The sequence below is a fragment of the Macaca mulatta genome, chromosome 4 (genome assembly GCF_049350105.2).
Source record: "Macaca mulatta isolate MMU2019108-1 chromosome 4, T2T-MMU8v2.0, whole genome shotgun sequence".
Taxonomy (NCBI): Eukaryota; Metazoa; Chordata; class Mammalia; order Primates; family Cercopithecidae; genus Macaca; species Macaca mulatta.
Genome location: NC_133409.1, coordinates 14,666,363 through 14,685,962, shown reverse-complemented (window position 1 = coordinate 14,685,962; position 19,600 = coordinate 14,666,363). Strand labels below are relative to the sequence as shown.

General features: G+C 34.9%; 1 protein-coding gene across 1 annotated transcript in view; it reads left to right on the top strand.

Annotated features, from left to right (window-relative positions):
• Positions 1-19,600, top strand: part of AK9 (adenylate kinase 9) — a 177,972-nt gene that overhangs the window by 85,354 nt on the left and 73,018 nt on the right. Inside the window, exons 18-20 of the mRNA XM_028847018.2 lie at positions 12,191-12,347; positions 13,024-13,138; positions 18,623-18,699. Of these exons, the coding sequence (XP_028702851.1) occupies positions 12,191-12,347; positions 13,024-13,138; positions 18,623-18,699 (349 nt within the window). The remainder of the gene's footprint in view (positions 1-12,190; positions 12,348-13,023; positions 13,139-18,622; positions 18,700-19,600) is intronic.

Genomic DNA, 19,600 nt, shown 5'->3' with positions numbered 1-19,600 from the left:
GTGTTGCCCAGACTGGTCTCAAACTCCTGGGCTCAAGTGATCCTCCCACCTCAGTCGCTCAAGAAGCTGGGACTACTTGCCACCATGCCCATCTGCTGTCACACCCATTCTTAATGATTTATAGAAATTTTAGCTTTATACAATGCCTTGAAACATAATAAGAGGAATAACTATTAGAATAGAGGAGAAATATAATCATTATTGCAGTTGATACTATTTATTTTTTAAATATAATCTAAAAAACAATGAGCTAATAATTTCATTCAGAAATAAGGTAGCCAAAAGAATTTTAACAATCCACATGTGACAAGAACATAAATGTAATATAACTAAGTTTGAAATAAAGATGAAGGATCCACATGAATAAAATTATTAAAATTTTTAATGTGAACAAAAGCAGATATCAATAAATAGAGACATAAATTCTTATATGTAAAGACAAAATCTTATTAAGGTATCTTTCTCAGTTAATTTATAGATTTGATACAGTTCTAATAAAAATATCAATTTTTTTCAAAACTGACAGCATGACTCTAAAGTTTATCTGGAAAAATCAATAATTGAGACTAGAACAGTTCGACAAAGAAGTGTGACAGAGGGAGACTTACTCTACCAACTAGTAAAATATGTTGTAATGCTACAGTGGTATATAGGCCTGATAAACATACCAGAAGCAACAGAACTACAAAGAGGATACAGAAACAAACTTCATTGTGAATAAAAATTTAGTATATGCCAAAGGTTACATCACAATCCAAAAGGAAAGAATTATTTAACGGTGTCGATAAAATTAACTGTTGGGAAGAAACTATTTAGATTCTCACTTTCTATCAAAATAAAAATAAATTCCATATATATTAAATAGATAAATGTAAAAATTGTATTTTATTTAGACTAGTAAAAAGTGTATTAACATTGAAATGGTTTGGAATGGTCAAGAATTCCAGACACAAATGCAATGGAAGAACTTGTAAGAGCAAATCTCAATAGACTATCTAATAATGACCATCTCTCTATAAAAAAAGTATGCAAGTCAAAAATGTAAGGCAAAGGACAAACTGGGGAAAGTATTTATAATAAATATAACATTAATTTCTTAGAAATCTGTAGAGAATCTAATATCTGATCAAAAAGCAAGCAAGGGATATAAGCAGATTTTATCAAAGAAGAAATACAAATGGTTCATTGAAAATTTTTAGGCACTGGGTTTCTCAAGTTGCCCACTTGACCCTCTTTCAAGTTGTACTTTCCTTTTTTTCTTTCCTTTCCTTTCTTTCCTTACCCTTCTAAAGCTTTTTAATAAACTTTCACTTCTGCTCTGAAACTTACCTCAGTCTCTTCTTCTGCTTTATGCCCCTCAGTTGAATTATTTCTTTGAAGCAGGCAAGAAGTGAGGTTGCAATAAAAAAAAAATTTTTAAGAAAATTTTTAATGTTTGTTTCAATAAAAATTAAAAGAATGAGATACAATTTCTCATCTAATTGGCAAAGTTTTTTGACAATCAGTACTAGTGAGGCTGTACTGATAGCCTCACTTTCAAGCATTGTTAGGAAGTATGAAAATTGATATAGATGCTTTTGGCAGCAGTGTGGCAATGTGTATGAAAAGACTTTAAAATGTTTACTCTTTCATTCCCTTTGACCTGAAGTCATGTCAGGAATCTAATCTGAAGAAATATATAATATTTGAACAAAGATTCACAGATGTTGTATATAAAAAACACCATGTTAGTAAAATAAAGATTTTATATATAAAGATTTTCATCACAGTGTTATAGTAAAATTACAAATGGCATAAATATTTAACAGTAAGAGATGGTTAAACAAATTAAGGTTTTTTTGATAAAATACTATAAAACCATTAAAAAAAGGTTGAATGAAGAACTAAAAATAGAACTACAATATGATCTAGCAATCCCACTACTGGGTATCTACGCAAAGGAAAAGAAATCATTATCTCAAAAAGATAACTGCACTCATATGTTTATCGCAGCTCTATTAAGAATAGCAGTGATATGGAATCAACCTAAGTGTCCATCCATGGAGGACTGGATAAAGAAGATGTTTTATACAACCCACTCACTTTGTTTAAAAGCCTTAGCCACCCCTCCCTTCCTGTTCGCAGATTTCATTGCAGTGGCACTCTCTTCACTTCATGCCTGTTATATTTCTAAGCATTAGGCACACCTGCTAGCCTGACTTAGGAGTCTAAGCCACCCCTCCCTTCAGGTACAGACATCTTGGTGCAGCAGCATCCTTTCCACTTCATGCCAGGACATATCTCCAGGCATTTGGAGCATCCACTCTTCTAGGTCCTCCAAATGAGGAGCTTAGGCTGCCCTAAGGATAAGGATGAGGAGTTTGGGCTGCCCCTCCTTTCCCAGGCGGAGAACTTGGGGCAGCAGACGTTTCTCCACTCCATGCCCTGGCACATGTGTGGGTACTTGGTGACTATGCCCGTATCCCCTTTTGGAGCTGGTGCTGGTTCCTGCCATTGGAAGACATGTAGGTGGGTCGGCCCAGTTAGGCCTCACTCAGCTTCGTCTCCTCTCCAGGGCTGAGGGGGAAACTCAGATCACTGTGCCTTCCACCTGACAGCCCATTGCCTGAGGCAACAGAGAGCTTCTCTTGATAAACAAAGATCAAGCATATACCCATCTGCACTGGCTGCAGCCAGCTCTTATCTGGAAGTACCGCCTGTTGGCTCAGAGGTTGAACTGCAATACCCAATAGAAATAATTTTTTTTCATTTTTATTTTATTTATTTATTTATTTTTCTTTTTTTTTAATTTAAATTATACTTTAAGTTCTGGGATACATGTGCAGAACGTGCACGTTTGTTACATAGGTATACATGTGCCATGGTGGTTTGCTGCACCCATCAACCTGTCATCTACATTAGGTATTTCTCCTAAAGCTATCCCTCCCATAGTCCCCTACCCCCCAACAGGCTCTGTTGTGTGATGTTCCCCTCCCTGTGTCCATGTGTTCTCATAGTTCAACTCCCACTTATGAGTAAGAACATGTGGTGTTTGGTTTTCTGTTCCTGTGTTAGTTTGCTGAGAATGATGGTTTCCAGCTTCATCCATGTCCCTGCAAAGGACATGAACTCATCCTTTTTTATGGCTGCATAGTATTCCATGGTATATATGTGCCACATTTTCTTTATCCAGTCTATCATTGATGGGCATTTGTGTTGGTTCCAAGTATTGTGTTGTGGTATTGTGAATAGTGCCACAATAAACATACATGTGCATATGTCTTTATAGTAAAATGATTAATAATCTTTTGGGTATATACCCAGTAATGGGATTGCTGGGTCAAATGGTATTTCTAGTTCTAGATCCTTGAGGAATCGCCACACTGTCTTCCACAATGGTTGATCTAATTTACACTCCCACCAACAGTGTAAAAGTATTCCTATTTCTCCACATTCTCTCCAGCATCTGTTGTTTCCCGACTTTCTAATGATCGCCATTCTAACTGGAGTAAGATGGTATCTCATTGTGGTTTTGATTTGCATTTCTCTAATGACCAGTGATGATGAGCTTTTTTTCATATGTTTGTTGGCCACATAAATGTCTTCTTTTGAGAAGTGTCTGTTCATATCCTTTGCCCACTTTTTGATGAGGTTGTTTGTTTTTTTCTTATAAATTTGTTTAAGTTTCTTGTAGATTCTGGATATTAGACCTTTCTCAGATGGATAGATTGCAAAAATTTTCTCCCATTCGGTAGGTTGCCTATTCACTCTGATGATAGTTTCTTTTGCTGTGCAGAAGCTATTTAATTTAATTAGATCCTATTTGTCAATTTTGGCTATTGTTGCAATTGCTTTTGGTGTTTTTGTCATGAAGTCTTTGCACATGCCTATGTCCTGAATGGTATTACTTAGGTTTTCTTCTAGAGTTTTTATGGTTTTAGGTCTTATGTTTAAGTCTTTAATTCATCTTGAGTTAATTTCTATATAAGGGGAAAGGAGGGGGTTCAGTTTCAGTTTTCTGCATATGGCTCACCAGTTTTCCCAATAGCATTTATTAAACAGGGAATCCTTTCCCCATTGCTTGTTTTTGTCAGGTCTGTCAAAGATCAGATGGTTGTAGATGTGTGGTGTTATTTCTGAGGGCTCTGTTCTGTTCCATTGGTCTATATATCTGTTTTGGTACCAGTACCATTCTGTTTTGGTTACTGTAGTCTTGTAGTATAGTTTGAGGTCAGGAAATGTGATGCCTCCAGCTTGGTTCTTATTGCTTAGGATTGTCTTGGCTATACAAGCTCTTTTTTGGTTCCATATGTAATTTAATGTAGTTTTTTCTAATCCTGTGAAGAATGTCAATGGTAGCTTGATGAGGATAGATTGAATCTATAAATTACTTTGGGCAGTATGGCCATTTTCACAATTTGATTCTTCCTGTCCATGAGCATGGAATGGTTTTCCATTTGTTTGTGTCCTCTCTTATTTCCTTGAACAGTGGTTTGTAGTTCTCCTTGAAGAGGTCCTTCACATCCCTCATAAGTTGTATTCCTAGGTATTTTATGCTCTTTGTAGCAATTGTAAATGAGAGTTAACTCATGATTTGGCTCTCTGTTTGTCTATTATTGGTGCATAGGAATGCTTGCGACTTTTGCACACTAATTTTGTATCCCGACACTTTGCTGAATTTGCTTATTAGCCTAAGGAGATTTTGGGCTGAGATGATGGGGTCTTCTAAATATACAATCATGTCATCTGCAAAGAGAGAAAATTTGACTTCCTCTCTTCCTATTTGAATACCGTTTATTTCTTTCTCTTGCCTGATTGTCCTGGCCAAAACTTCTAATACTATGTTGAATAGGAGTGTTGAGAGAGGGCATCCTTGTCTTGTGCCAGTTTTGAAAGGGAATGCTTCCAGCTTTTGCCCGTTTGGTATGATATTGGCTATGAGTTTGATATAAATAGCTCTTATTATTTTGAGATATGTTCCATCAATAGCTAGTTTACTGAGAGTTTTTAGCATGACAGGGTGTTGAATTGTTGAATTTTATCAAAGGCCTTTTCTGCATCTATTAAGATAATCATATGGTTTTTGTCTTTGGTTCTGTTTATGTGATGGATTACGTTTATTGATTTGCATTTGTTGAACCAGCCTTGCATACCAGGGATGAAGCCAACTTGATTGTGGTGGATAAGCTTTTTGATGTGCTGCTGGATTTGGTTTGCCAGTATTTTATTGAGGATTTTTTCATAAATGTTCATCAGAGACATTGGCCTGAAATTTTATTGTTGTTGTTGCATCCCTGCCAGGTTTTGGTATCAGGATGATGCTAGCCTAGTAAAATGAGTTAGGAAGGAGTCCCTCTTTTTCCATTGTTTGGAATAGTTTCAGAAGGAATGGTACCAGCTCCTCTGTGTACCCCTGGTAGAATTCAGCTGTGAATCCTTCTGGTCCTTGACTTTTTTTGGTTGGTAGGCTATTAATTATTACCTCAATTTCAGAACTTGTTATTTGTCTATTCAGGGACTTGACTTTTCCTGGTTTAGATTTTAAAGAAACTCAATGCAATCCAAAAGAATGTTGAAAACATACACAAAGAAATCAGAAAAACAATTTAGGATTTGAAAGATGAGATAGATTTTTCTAAATTGTAGAAATGAAAAATTTATTGAAGGAATTGCAAAATACAGTTGAAAGCTTTAACAATAGCCCAGCACAAGCAGAAGAAACAAGCTCAGAGCTGCAAGACAGGGCTTCTGAATTAACCCAGTTAGACAAAAAAAAAAAAAAAAAAAAAAAAAAAAAAAAAAAAAAAAAAACTAATAAACTCTTCCAGAAATATGGGATTATATATAGTGTCCCAACCTACTAGTTATAGGTATTCCAGAGGAAGAAAAAGAAAAAGTAAAAAGTGTGGAAAACCTATTTGAGGAAATAATTTAAGAAAACTTCCTTAATTTTGTCAGAGATCTAGACAGCCAGGTGTAAGAAGATCGTAAAACTATGGTAAGATATAGTGCAAGAAGGACCTCACCAAGGCATATAGTCATCAGACTATCTAATGTCAATGTGAAGGGAAAAAAAAATCCTAAAAGCAGAAAGAGAGAAGCATCTAATCACTTATAAAAGAAATCTCATTAAACTAACAACAAACTTCTCACCAGAAACCTTACGAGCCAGAAGATATTAGAGTCCTATTTTTGGTCTTCTTTAATCCTTTTCCCATTTGCCCCTAGAATACTCACTGGTGGCAACTGCAGCTACAGTGTTTACCCTGAGATAACTTTGCCATGAAATACCTTGCTTTTATTATTATTTTATTGCTCTAGTATAGCAACTTTGGAAATAAAAGTCATCATTCTTTTTATAGCATTCTGTTTTTAGTAGTGATATTTTCATTTACAAAATATAGTAATTCTCGATTGCTGAAAATGTCAAATCCTAGAAAACGTAGCATTCCTACACGTGATGTTAACATCATTCTCAAACAGTTCTTGGTCAAAAATTCATTCATGAATCCAGTTTTTCTGAAATAGTTCTGATGATTCAGATGATTCTGATGTTAGTTCTGTTAAGAAATAACTCCAAGACCAGTTTTTATACTTTATTTTCACATTGAAAATCAGTCAGATTTGCTTCAGCCTCAAAGAGTTCATTTATATAAAATCAAATGAGTGCTGGCAGTGAACTGCAGTTTTTTTTTTTTTGTTTTTTTTTTTTTGTAAATGGGAAAAGGGTTTTTAAAAATGCCAGGCAAGAATTTTGTATCCTGCTAAACTAAGTTTTATAAATGAAGGAGAAATAGTCTTTCCCAGACAAGCAAACAATAAGGGAATTCATCACCACTAGACTGTACCTACAACAAATGCTCAAAGGAATTCTAAACATAAAGGCAAAAGGGTGATATTCAGCATCGTAAAAACACATGAAAGTATTAAACTCTTTGCAACTATAAGACCTCTTTACAGGTCTTATAATGCAATAACACAATTGAGACTGCAAAGCAAGTAGGTAATAATTAGCATTGTGACAACAGGCTATCAATATTACATGTAATACTAATATTAAACATAAATGGGCTAAATGCTCCACATAAAAGATATTGGCTGATGGAATGGATTTTTTAAATAAACCCAACCATGTGCTACATACAAGAAACCCACCTAACAGGTAAATACATTTACAGAGTCAAAGTAAAGGGATGGAAAAAGATATTCCACACAAATGGAAACCAAAAGCAAATAGGAGTAGCTATGCTTACATCAGATAAAACAGATATTAAATCAACAATAGTTAAAAAAAGACAAAGAAGGTCATTATATCATCATAAAAGGATCAACTGAACAAGAAAAATGCCATTTCTAAATATATATGCATCGAACACCACAGCACCAAGATTCATAAAACAAATGCAACTAGACCTAAGAAAAGAGATAGACAGCAATGCAATCATAGTAGGGGACTTCAGTACTCTACTGACAGCACTAGACAGATCATTAAGGCAGAAAATCAACAAAGAAACTCTAGGCTTAAACTGGACTCTACACCAAATGGACCTAACAGACATTTGCAGAACAGTCTACCCTACACCTGCAGAATATTCATTCTTTTCATCTGCCTATGAAACATTCTCAAATGACCACATGCAACGCCACAAGGCAAGTCTCAAAAATATTTTAAAAATGGAAATCATATAAAGTATCTTCTTGGACCAAAGTAGAATAAAACTAGAAATCAATACCAAAAGGCACCCTCAAAGCCATACAAATGCATAGAAATTAAATAATCTGCACCTGAATGATTGTTGGATCAATGATGAAATTAAGGTGGAAATTTTTTAAAGTTTTGAAACGGATGAAAATAGACACAACATACCAAAAGCGTTTGAGGTACAGCAAAAACAGTGCTAAGAGGCAGTTTTACAGTGTTAACAGCCTACATCAAAAAGATAGAAAGATCTCAAATTAACAATGTAACATTGTACCTCAGAGAACTAGAAAAATGAGAGCAAACCACATCAAAAGCTTGCAGAACTAAATGAAATTGAGACCAAAAACATTACAAATAATTAATTAAAAGTTTGTTCTTTAAAAAAATAAGCAAAATTGATAGCTAGATAATCAAGTGAAAAAGAGAACATCCAAATAAGCAAAATCAGAAATAATAAAGGTGTCATTACAACTGATGCAACAGAAATACGAAAGATCACTAATGACTACTATCAGCATCTCTATGCATACAAGCTGGAAAACCTAGAGGAAATGGATAAGTTCTTAGAAATATACAGCCTCCCAAGATGAACTAGAAGAAATAGAAAACCTGAACAGACCAATAAGGAGTAGTGGAATTGAATCAGTAATTAAAAATCTCTCAATAACAACAACAAAAAAGCCCAGGGCCAGATGGTTTTACAGCCAAATTCTGCTAGACATAAAAGGAAGAACTGCTACCAATTCTACTAAAACTGTTCCAAAACATCAAGGAGGAGGGAATCCTCCCTAACTCATTCTATGAAGCCAGCATCACTCTGATACCAAAGCCAGACAAGAACACAACAAAAAAAGAAAGCTCTAGACCATTATTCCTGATGAATATAGATGCAGTTGTCCTCAATAAAATACTAGCAAACCAGATTCAGGAACATATACACAAAGAAAATCCAGCATAATCAAGTGGATTTTATTCCAGGGATGCAAGGTTGGTTCAACATACACAAATCAATTAATGTGATTCACCACAAAAACAGAATTAAAAACAAAAATACTATGTGATAACATCAATAGGTGCAGGAAGAACATTCAATAAATTCCAGCATCACTTCATAATAAAAACCCTTACCAAACTAGGCATAGAAGGAACATACCTCAAAATAATAAAAGCCATATATAACAAACCCACTGCCAACATTATACTGAATGAGGAAAAGTTAAAAGCATTCCCCCTAATAACTGGAACAAGACAAGGATACTCAGTTTCACCACTGCTGTTCAACATAGTCTTAGAAATCCTAGCTATAGCAATCAGGTAAGAGAATGAAATAAAAGGCATCCAAATTGGAAAAGAGGAACTCAAATAATCTCTACTGATTATATGTTTCTATACCCAGAAGACCCTAAAGACTCCTTCAAAAGACTCCTAGATTTGATAAATGACTTCAGTAAAGTTTCAGGATAAAAAATCAACATACAAAAATTAGCATTTCTTTACACCAATAACAATCAAGCTGAGAACCAAATCAAGAACTCAATCCCATTTATAATGGCTATGAAAATAATAAAATACCCAGGAATACATTTAACCAAGGAGGTGAAAGATCTCTACAAGGAGAACTACAAAATACTGATGAAAGAAACCATATATAACACAAATAAATGGAAAACATACCATGTTCATGGATCAGAAGAATAAATATTGTTGAAATGAGTATACTACCCAAAGCAACCTACAGATTTAAGGCAATTCCTATAAAATTACCAATGTCATTCTTCACAGAATTAGAAAAAAAAATGAAATTTATACAGAGCAATAGAAAGAGCCCAAATAGCCAAAGTAAGCTTAAGCAAAAAGAATAAAGCTGGAGAAACCACATTGCCAGACTTCAAATTATACTACAAGGCTTTAGTAACCAAAACAGCATGGTACTGGTATTTTAAAAACACACTTAGATCGATAGAAAAGAATAGAGAACCAAGAACTAAAGCCACATACCTACAACCAAGTGATCTTTGACAAAGTCAACTAGCATATACACTGTGGAAAGGACACCGTTCAATAAATGGTACTGGGAAAATTGGAGAGTCATGTGCAGAAGAATGAAACTGGACCCCTATCTCTCACCAGATACAAAATTAAGATGGGTTAAAAACTTAAATGTAAGATGCCAGACTCTAAAAATCCCAGAAGATAACCTAGGAAAAACTCTTCTGGACATTAGTATAGGCAAAGAATTTATAGTTAAGTCCTCAAAAGGAAATGCAGCAAAAACAAAAATAGACAAATGGTACATAATTAAATGAAAAGTTTCTGAAGAAATAATCAATAGAGTAAACAGAGAATCTACATAATGGAAGAAAATGTTTGCTAACAATGCATCTGACAAAAGGCTAATATCCAGAATCTACAAGGATCTCAAACAACAAGAGAAAAACAAATAATCCCATTAAAAAGTGGGCCAAGGACATGAACAGACATTTCTGAAAAGAAGACATACAAGCTGCCAGCAAACATATGAAAAAAGTCCTCAACATCACCAATCATCAGAGAAATGCACATTAAAACCACAATGAAATAGCGTCTTACACCAGTCAGAAAAGCTATTATTAAAAAGTCAAAAAACAACAGATGTTGACAAGGATGCAAAGAAAAGGAAATGATTTATACACTGTTAATGGGAATGTAAATTAGTACACCTTTATGAAAATAATATAGAGATTTCTCAAAGAACTAAAAATAAGACTACCATTCAACCACAATCCCATTATTGAGTACCTGCTCAAAGGAAAAGAAGCCTTTTTATCAAAAAGGCACCTGCACTAGTATGTGTATTGCAGTGCTATTAACAATAACAATGCCGTGGAACCAACCTTAAGTGTTCATTAGTGAAGAATGAAATCATGTCTTTTGCAGCAACATGGATGGAACTGGAGGCCATTATCTTAAGTGAAACAATTCAGACACAGAAAGACAAATACCACATGTTCTCACAAGTGGGAGCTAAACACTGTGTACACATGGAAGCAGAATATGGAATGATGGACGATAGAGTATCAGAGGGGTGGGGAAGTGGTGGATGATGGGAGCTTGCTTGGCTGATGCAATGTGCCTTGCTCTGGTGATGGATGCACTGAAAGCCCTGACTTCACAGTGAAATATATCAATGCAGCAAAATTGCACTTGTAACCCGTGAATATACACAAAAAATAAATAAAGTTGAATGAGGTGGAGAAATTATAAGTTATATCTCAATGTTGTTTTGTTTCAAACAACAATTGAAACATTGTAAAATTGTTTGAAAATTTGTTTCAAAAATACAATTTCAAATTTGAATGGTTAAATTTGTATTAACCATTTATAGGTCTTCTTCATAGCTTTCCTTTTTCCCTAATTCTCTTATGTTAAACATTTCAAAGTGCTTAAAATTCTTTTTTAAAAGACTGCTCATTCAGATAATAATTCAAAAAGCAAGATGGACATAGGGGTGCAAGCCTGTAGTCCCAGCTACTTGGGAAGCTGAAGTGGGAGGATTGCTTCAGCCCAGGAGTTCTAGACCAGCCTGGGCAACATAGCAAGACCTCATCTAAAAAAAAATCAAAAAGCAGATAATTTTAAATTCTGCATAGGCCTGTCAAGAGGGTAATACTGGCCCTCTTGACGTCTCTTCCCCTTTGACTTCTAATATTTTGTGATTACCTAATAGTCCACAAACTTGTTTGAAGCTTTCAGAATTGGTGTTTTCATAGATACACATTACTAATTTCCAAATATGTGTTGAAACTATTGCTATTGGAGAGAAGCAGGAAGACAAGAATTTAGCAGAATTGTCTAAGCACCTGCAAGATTTGTTTTGTTGTTTTGACTCTGTGCTTCCTACTGCCATCAGTAGGAACCAACCATCTCAGTACCTTTCAGCTCTCACATTGAGAAGTGAAAGCAGAAGAGAAGCTAAGGGTGTTGTCACTGAAAAAGCAAGCTGGACCAGGAGCTTTCTACTTAGAGTGGTCCAGGCATCGTCATCGCCTGGAAACATGTTAGAAATGTAGACTCTAGGGCCACACCCCAGACCTTCTGAATCGCGATCTGTACTCTGAGTAATATATAGCAAAAATGTTATTATATTTATTTCACAAAGGTTTTTCTTCCCATTGTTAACTTTTGTTATTTTTGTTTCATTAGAGACAGGGTCTGACACTGGTGCAGTGGCACAATTATAGCTTACTGCAACCTCAAACGCCTGGGCTCAAGCAATCCTCCTGCCTCAGCCTCCTGTTTAGCTGATACTACAGACATGCACCACTGCTCCCAGCCTCCATTCTTAACTTTTTTAACTTATGATTTTATTGCTTTAAAATTAAGTTTATCTTTAAAAATTGTCACCCTTTTTTTCCTTTTGAAAGAAGAACTCAAAAGATACTTGTTTAAGATCCACAAAAATTACGTATCAAGGTAGCACCCTTGACTTGTCAAGCTATGATAGTAATATCAGTGTACAATTTTTCACAGGTAATGGAAGAAAACAAGGATAGGTTTCCTGGTGCCCCAAAATATGGAGGCTGGATTGTGGACAACTGCCCTATTGTAAAAGAATTGTGGATGGTCTTAATCAAGAAAGGAGTTATACCTGATTTGGTCATCTATTTATCAGATACAGAAAACAATGGTTGGTAAATATTTATTATGTAAATTTGAAAGTGAAGTTTTTATTATTGATATTTTTGGTTAAATATAGGATGGACAACTCTCCACTCTTCCTAGATAGAAATACCCACCCCAGCAATCCCTGCAGGAACTAGAGGTACACAAAATGAGGCTTCCATGTACTGAGAAGGTGGCCAGGAATAAGTGCCAGATGGCTGAATGTTCTAGCTGGCCATTGTAATTGTTCTTTAAAGCTTACAGTTTAGCGCACACACACACACAATTAGAAGCTATAACTTCTAAATGAGTAACGTATAAGGCTGAGGGCAAAGACTAAATGTTAGTTCTTCTTAACCTCAAGTAGGAAAAATGAGGTATATAAATTTAGCGGAGCTAAATTTTAATTATTCTGTTTGCCTCTTAAAGTAAGATATTCAAAATGGGAATTTCCAGGGGAAAAATATAATATATTACCTCTTTTCATATTTTATTTATTTATACTGTATTCATACACACCTTTTTAAAGAGAATATAAGATGGTCTATTAATCTTTTAAAGAATCTGGGCTCTAGATACATGCTTAAAGGAAAATATATTTAGAGATAGGCAGAAATAATGTTTGTGTTAATCTTCAAAATACATCTCACTGTATTTTATAAGCTACAAAAGTAATATTAGTCTCTTTATCTGTATTTCAGGAAAATATTTATTTAATAGAATATATTTACAGAATAAATCTGAAATTGACTCTAAGATTTTAGAAAGATTATTAGAAGAACTACAAAAGAAAAAAAAAGAGGAAGAAGCAGCAAGGTAAAATCTGCCTAGAATGATAAAACAGATTAATGTCTCTGTTACAGCAGTTAAATATCTTCTTGCAATTATACGTATAGAATACATTTACTATTGACATGATTATTAACTGGATCTGATTCTAGTTAATTTTAAGAAAAGCAGCGATTTCACAAATACTTACAGAAGCTCTAAAGCACAGAGTTGTGGATGTTTTCACAGCCCATATCAAACTTGTTCCAAATCAAGCATCTGCTCTTAACAGACACTATGAAAAACATGAGCATGGGTAAGATATATATATTGTTAGGATATTTATCTGTGACTTAATTTTGTTAACTAGCATTTACAAATTGAAGAAACAATATGATAGGAAGCAAATGAAAATATATAATACTTGTGTGACATGACTAAAATCCAAAGCCTGACTAAGTTCTACATATGGAAAGAACAGGCTAATTATTTATGTTTGACAGATTTAACATCGAGGGCTTATTCTCTGATCTGGGTATAATGAATGACTTTTTAAAATGTGACCACACAGTTGTCTGTTCACGGCAGGGGTCAATACTAAACTTTAATAAACTATAAGTCCTTCAGATTGAAGAATAAAATATTAAAAGAAACAATGACTTAGTTTGCTAATCGTTCTTCCTTACTAAAAAAATTTCTTTAAATACTTTACATTTTAATTTGTCCACTAGGATTTCTACTATTCAGAGTAATAAAGGCCTAGACATTTAAGAATTAAATTTTTCCTTGTAAATCCATGAACTTTCTACTATTGATGATGGCACCTATGGCTTTCTTAAATGCTATTTCCTTTTCCCTTTCAAATATTAGCTATTTGAGCTGAGACTTAGGAGGGCTCTTTAAACTCTAGAAATGAAGAAGCTGGGAGGTGGGTAATTACAGAGGTAGAGAGTGGTTTAACTGATATGTGTGTCAGAGGATTTTACTTTTTAGTGTTCGTTATTCATTTAAGCTAGTCACTCCTTTAGAAATTTAACACAAAAATATGTATGATTTAGTTAAATTAGTTAATAAAATTATTATATGATATATTGACCAAACACTACTTTAATTCAGACAATAATTACAAATTTACTTATATTCCCTTTTAGCTTTTAAAACTTTTGTTACAAATCTACTGATTAGCTACAATCAGCTATACTCAATCTACAGATCAGTTATAATCTGTTGATAATTAAGGAATTACTTAATCTTTTTCCAGTGAGTGAGAAATAGTCCAATCTTTGAGAACAGATGGATATCTCAACGTAAGAGTAAAACAAAGTTGATGTGATTTCTAGACTGGAGATCTGCTACATTTTAAACATATTAAAAATATGTATACCTTTAACTTTTTTAAAACAGGAAAAGATATCTTCTCCACTTTCTCTCAATTCTGCCTTCACCTCTTTTACCATACGGAATGCTCTAAATTATTTTTATAATCAATCTTTACTTCTTTTGATTCTAAATTTTTACATCTTTATAAACTTCTTAATTTCACTTGCCCAGATTGAAGCAGGCTTTTTCTATGTTTTTATATGTTGATTTTTAAAATTCAACATGAGTTTTTCAAAACAAACTTTTTTCCTTTATATTTCAGAAAATAAAATCTAAGATAGTTTTTAAAAAACTGTCAGACATTCACTTAAAGGCCTTATAGGTTGGTTAGAAAAGAGAGGAACTTAACAGGATTAAGAACTGCATCTTGATCAAATATCTAAAGACATGCTAAATTTTAAATCTTCTCCAGCATCAGTTTCCAAATGTGCCAGTCAAATGACGAGATAATTTCTGTCATATTGTTAGTCTTTGGATCTTCTATCCAAGTGATTTACAGAAATTTCTAAGAACTGGTAGCAAAATTCTTCCTTATTCTGTTCAGGTCTTAGATTCTCAGCAGCAACATACTTGATCCAGGATTTGGATAAGGAAGATGTCACAAAGAGCCCCATCTGAGGTACAGGCATAGCTTGGAGATATTGCAGGTTTGGTTCCAGGCCACCACAGTAAAGCAAGTCACATGAGCTTTTTGCTTCCCAGTGCATATAAAAGTTATGTTTACACAATATTGTCATCTATTAAGTGTGCAATAGCATTATGTCTAAAAATGTATATACCTTAATTTTAAAATGCTTTAAAAGAACATGGTGATGATCATCTAAGCCTTCAGTGAGTCAATCATTTTGTTGGTGGAAAGTTTTGCCTCAGTGTTGATGGCTGCTGACCGTTGAGGGTAGCGGTTGCCAAAGGTTGGGGTGGCTATGGAAATTTCTTCAACTAAGACAACGATGAAGTTTGTTGCATCTATTTATTACTCTTTCTTTCCCAAAATATTTTTCTGTGGTGTGTAATGTTGTTTGATAGCATTTTACCCACAGTAGAACTTCTTTCAAAATTGGAGTCAATCCTCTCAAACGCACAACTACTTTATCAACCAAGTTAATGTAGTATTCTAAATTTTTTGTTGTAATTTCAACAATGTTCACAGCATCTTCACCAAGAATAGATTCCATCTCAAGAAACCAGTTTCTTTTCTCATCCATGAGAAGAACTCTTCATCTGTTCAAGCTTGATCATGAGATTGCAGCAATTTAGGCTTCACTTCTAATTCTAATTCTCTTCCTATTTTTACTACCTCTGCCGTTTCTTCCTTCATTAAAGTCCTGAACTTATTAAAGTAATCCATGAGGGTTGGAATCACCATCTTCCAAATTCCTGTTAATGCGGATATTTTGACCTCCTCCCACAAATCATGAATGTTCTTAATGGCAACTAGAATGGTAAATCCTTTCCAGAAGGTTTTCAATTTACTTTGCCCAGATCCATTAGAGGAATCACTATCTATGACAGCTGTAGTCTTATGAAATGTGTTTCTTAATAATTAGACTTAAAAGTCAAAATTACTCTTTGATCCATGGGCTGCAGCATGGATGTTGCATTAGCAGGCATGAAAACATTCATTCTTCTTGTATGTCTTCATCAGAGCTCTTGGGTGACTATGTGCATTGTCAATGAGCAGTAATATTTTGAAATTAATCTTTTTTTCTAAGCAGTAGATCTCAACAGCAGATAAAATACTCAGTAAAGCATGCGGTAAACAGATGTACTGTCATCTAGGCTTTGTTCTATTTGTAGAGCACAGGCAGAGTAAATTTAGCATAGTTATTAGGGGGCCTAGGATTTTTGGACTGGGAAATGGGCATTGGCTTCACCAGCTGCACAAGCCCTTAATAAGAGTGTCAGCCTGTCCTTAAAGCTTTGAAGCCAGGCATTGACTTCTCCTCTCTAGCTCTGAAAGTCCTAGATGGCATCTTCTTCCAACAGAAGTGTTTTGTTGACATTGAAAAATCTGTTGTTTAGTGTAGCCCCCTTTATCTATGGTCTTAGCTATGTCTTCTAAATAACTTATTGGAGCTCCTACATCAGCACTTGCCTACTTCACCTTGCTCTGCACTTTGATGTTATAGAGATGGCTTCTTTCCTTAAGCCTCATGAACCAACTTTTGCTAGCTTCAAACTTTTCTTCTCCAGATTCCTTGCCTCTCTCAGCCATCACAGAATTGAAACAAATTATAGGGCCTTGCTCCTGATTAGGCTTTGGCTTAATGGAATGTTGTGGCTGGTTTGATCTAATCAGACCACTCAAAAACTTTCTCCATATCAATAGTAAGACTGTTTTGCTTTTGTATCATTAGTGTATTCACTGGAGTAGCACTTTTTATTTCCTTGAAGAACATTTCTTTGGCATTCACAGCTTGGCTATTTTGCACAAGAGGCATAGCTTTTGGACTATCTCAGCCTTCAATATACCTTCCTCACTAAGCTTAGCCATTTCTAGCTTTTGATTTAAAGTGACAAATGTGGGGCTCTTTTTTTCACTTAAAAACTTAAAGGCCATTGTAGGGTTATTAATTGACCTCATTTCAATATTATTGTGTCTTTGAGAATAGGGAGGCCTGAGGAGAGGGAGGGAGTCAAGGGATCAGCCAGTCAGTGGAGCAGTCACAACACCCACAACATCTATCAATTAAGTTTACCGTCTTATATGGACGTGGTTCATGGCACCCCAAACAATGATGATAGTAACATCAAAGATCATTGATCACAGATCACTGATACATAATAGTAATGAGAAAGTTTGAAATAGAGAAATAGAGTTGCTCAATGCAGGGTTGCCACAGACCCTCAACTTGTAAAAAGACAAAACAAAACAGGATATCTGTAAGCGCAATGAAGCAAAGCACAATAAGGCAAGGTATGCCTACAGAGCAACGGCCTGTTCACACGCAGACAGAATGAGAAAGGAGTTCAGAAACAACACTCAGTAGCCTCAGAGGGCTGAGGCTGAGCAAAGAAAACCAAGACTTCTGACTGGAACACAGGATTAGGAATGCAGTGAGAGAATGTCCTCCATTAACAGGAAGCCGACCTGCTGGGAGAAGAGGTGTAGTAATGTCTTATGTGTAACTAGCTTTCAAAAGAAGGGAAAATGGATGCAAAGAATGCCGAGTATGAGAAAATAACAGGTCTGAGGAAAGCTGTGCCCCCAGTGTGTGCTGCTGACACGAATGGGCTCCTCCTTAACTAGTGCCCTACTGATTAATACCTGATATAATTTTTTGTTATAATTTTTTAAAGATTCAGTCAACATTCTTTTGTATGTTTGTGCAGTAGTATTCCTCTTTCTGAGGGCTAAATTCCTAGATATAGAATTTCTAGATCAAAGGTATATACATTTTAATTTTTAATAAATATTGTCTTTCTACAACATTTTACTAACTTTCCATCCAACTTTCTTCACCATCGTTAAGGCAGGTTTGATGCTTCAATCCTAATGAAAAAGAGATACCCTCCAGGTTTTTAAGTTTCCATATTCCAGGTCTCTTTAAATTTCATCACTACTATGTTAAAAATAAAATAATTAGGATTTTTTTCTTATTAGAAAGATAAATTTACAAAGTTCTGCTTATTCAATATAGAAAAAATTTTAATGCAAAAAGTTCAAGAAAACTTAAAACTCTTACATGCCATCATCCATGTTGACCATTTGATTGGTTCTCTCCTAGACTTTTAATCCTCGTTTGTATGCACTCTAAATGCCAAATTAAAATTATATTATACATATAGTTTTATATTCAACTTTTCTTACTTAACATTATATTGTGAACATTTACCATTAAATCAGAGGAAAAATGCTACAAATCCTCCCATTTGCCTTTTCAATGTAGAGTTAGGTAATCCTGTCTTATTTTTGACAGGTTTCCTAATTAATAGACAAAGTTTTTCAAAGTATAACATTCCAGTTTTTCTCCCCCAGAAGAAAACGCTGAAAAGTAACTAGTCTCAACATGAGTAATTTAAAATTATACATTGTAAAGTAAGTATAATACGATTTAATCTTTATTTTTAACACTATAAGCATTTAATCCTGCAATAGTGTGAGAAGTCTGAATTTCCAAAGATAATTAAATTTGAACCTTTTCATTTCAGAAAAGCCACAGAAGAGGCACTGAGACTTGAAGAAGAAAATCGAAGGCTACTAGAAGTTATGAAAGCGAAGGCAAAAGGCAAGCATAGATTGCTATGACTGATGATGTGTCATGGTATTGTTACTGCAAGCAATTGCACTATTTCAAGTGAATTATAGACTGGGTGATCACATTTCCCAATTTGTCCATGAGAACCCAGGTTTATGCCTATGTTCTTGAAGTCTTTATAGCACCTTTTATTCTTAAAGTGTTCCAGTTTGTATACTAAATAATATTGTCACTGAAGTAATGGATTCATAGGAAAATGACTCTTGACACAGATACCTATTCATATACCCTGTACAAGTGATACACAGCAGAATAGCACACACAGCTTGTCTTTAAATGGTGGCTGTTGACACAGGTGACACACAGCTGTTAGAATTACTTCTGTTAGAACCATCCTACAGGAGTTGAGAAGACAGCAAATCTCTTATTACCCACTCACTGTCTTTAAGATTAAACTCCCATCTTCATTATATAACTTATTCTAACAGTTTCTTTTAAGATTGGAGTTTCTCAATGGACTTAAACTGTACCCTAGAACAAATAGATGTAACAGATAATTACAGAACATTCTACCCGACAACTGCAGAATATTAATTCTGTTCATCACACATAGAATATCCTCCAAGATAGATCATATAATAGGCCACAAAACAGGTCTCAGCAAATTTATTTTTTATTTTTATTTTTATTTTTTGAAACAGAGTCTTGCTCTGCCGCCCAGGCTGGAGTGCAGTGGCGCGATCTCGGCTCACTGCAAGTTCCGCCTCCTGGGTTCACACCATTCTCCTGCCTCAGCCTCCCAAGTAGCTGCAGGCACCCACCACCATGCCTGGCTAATCTTTTGTATTTTTATAGAGACGGAGTTTCACCGTGTTAGCCAGGATGGTCTCGATCTCCTGACCTCGTGATCCACCCGCCTCGGCCTCCCAAA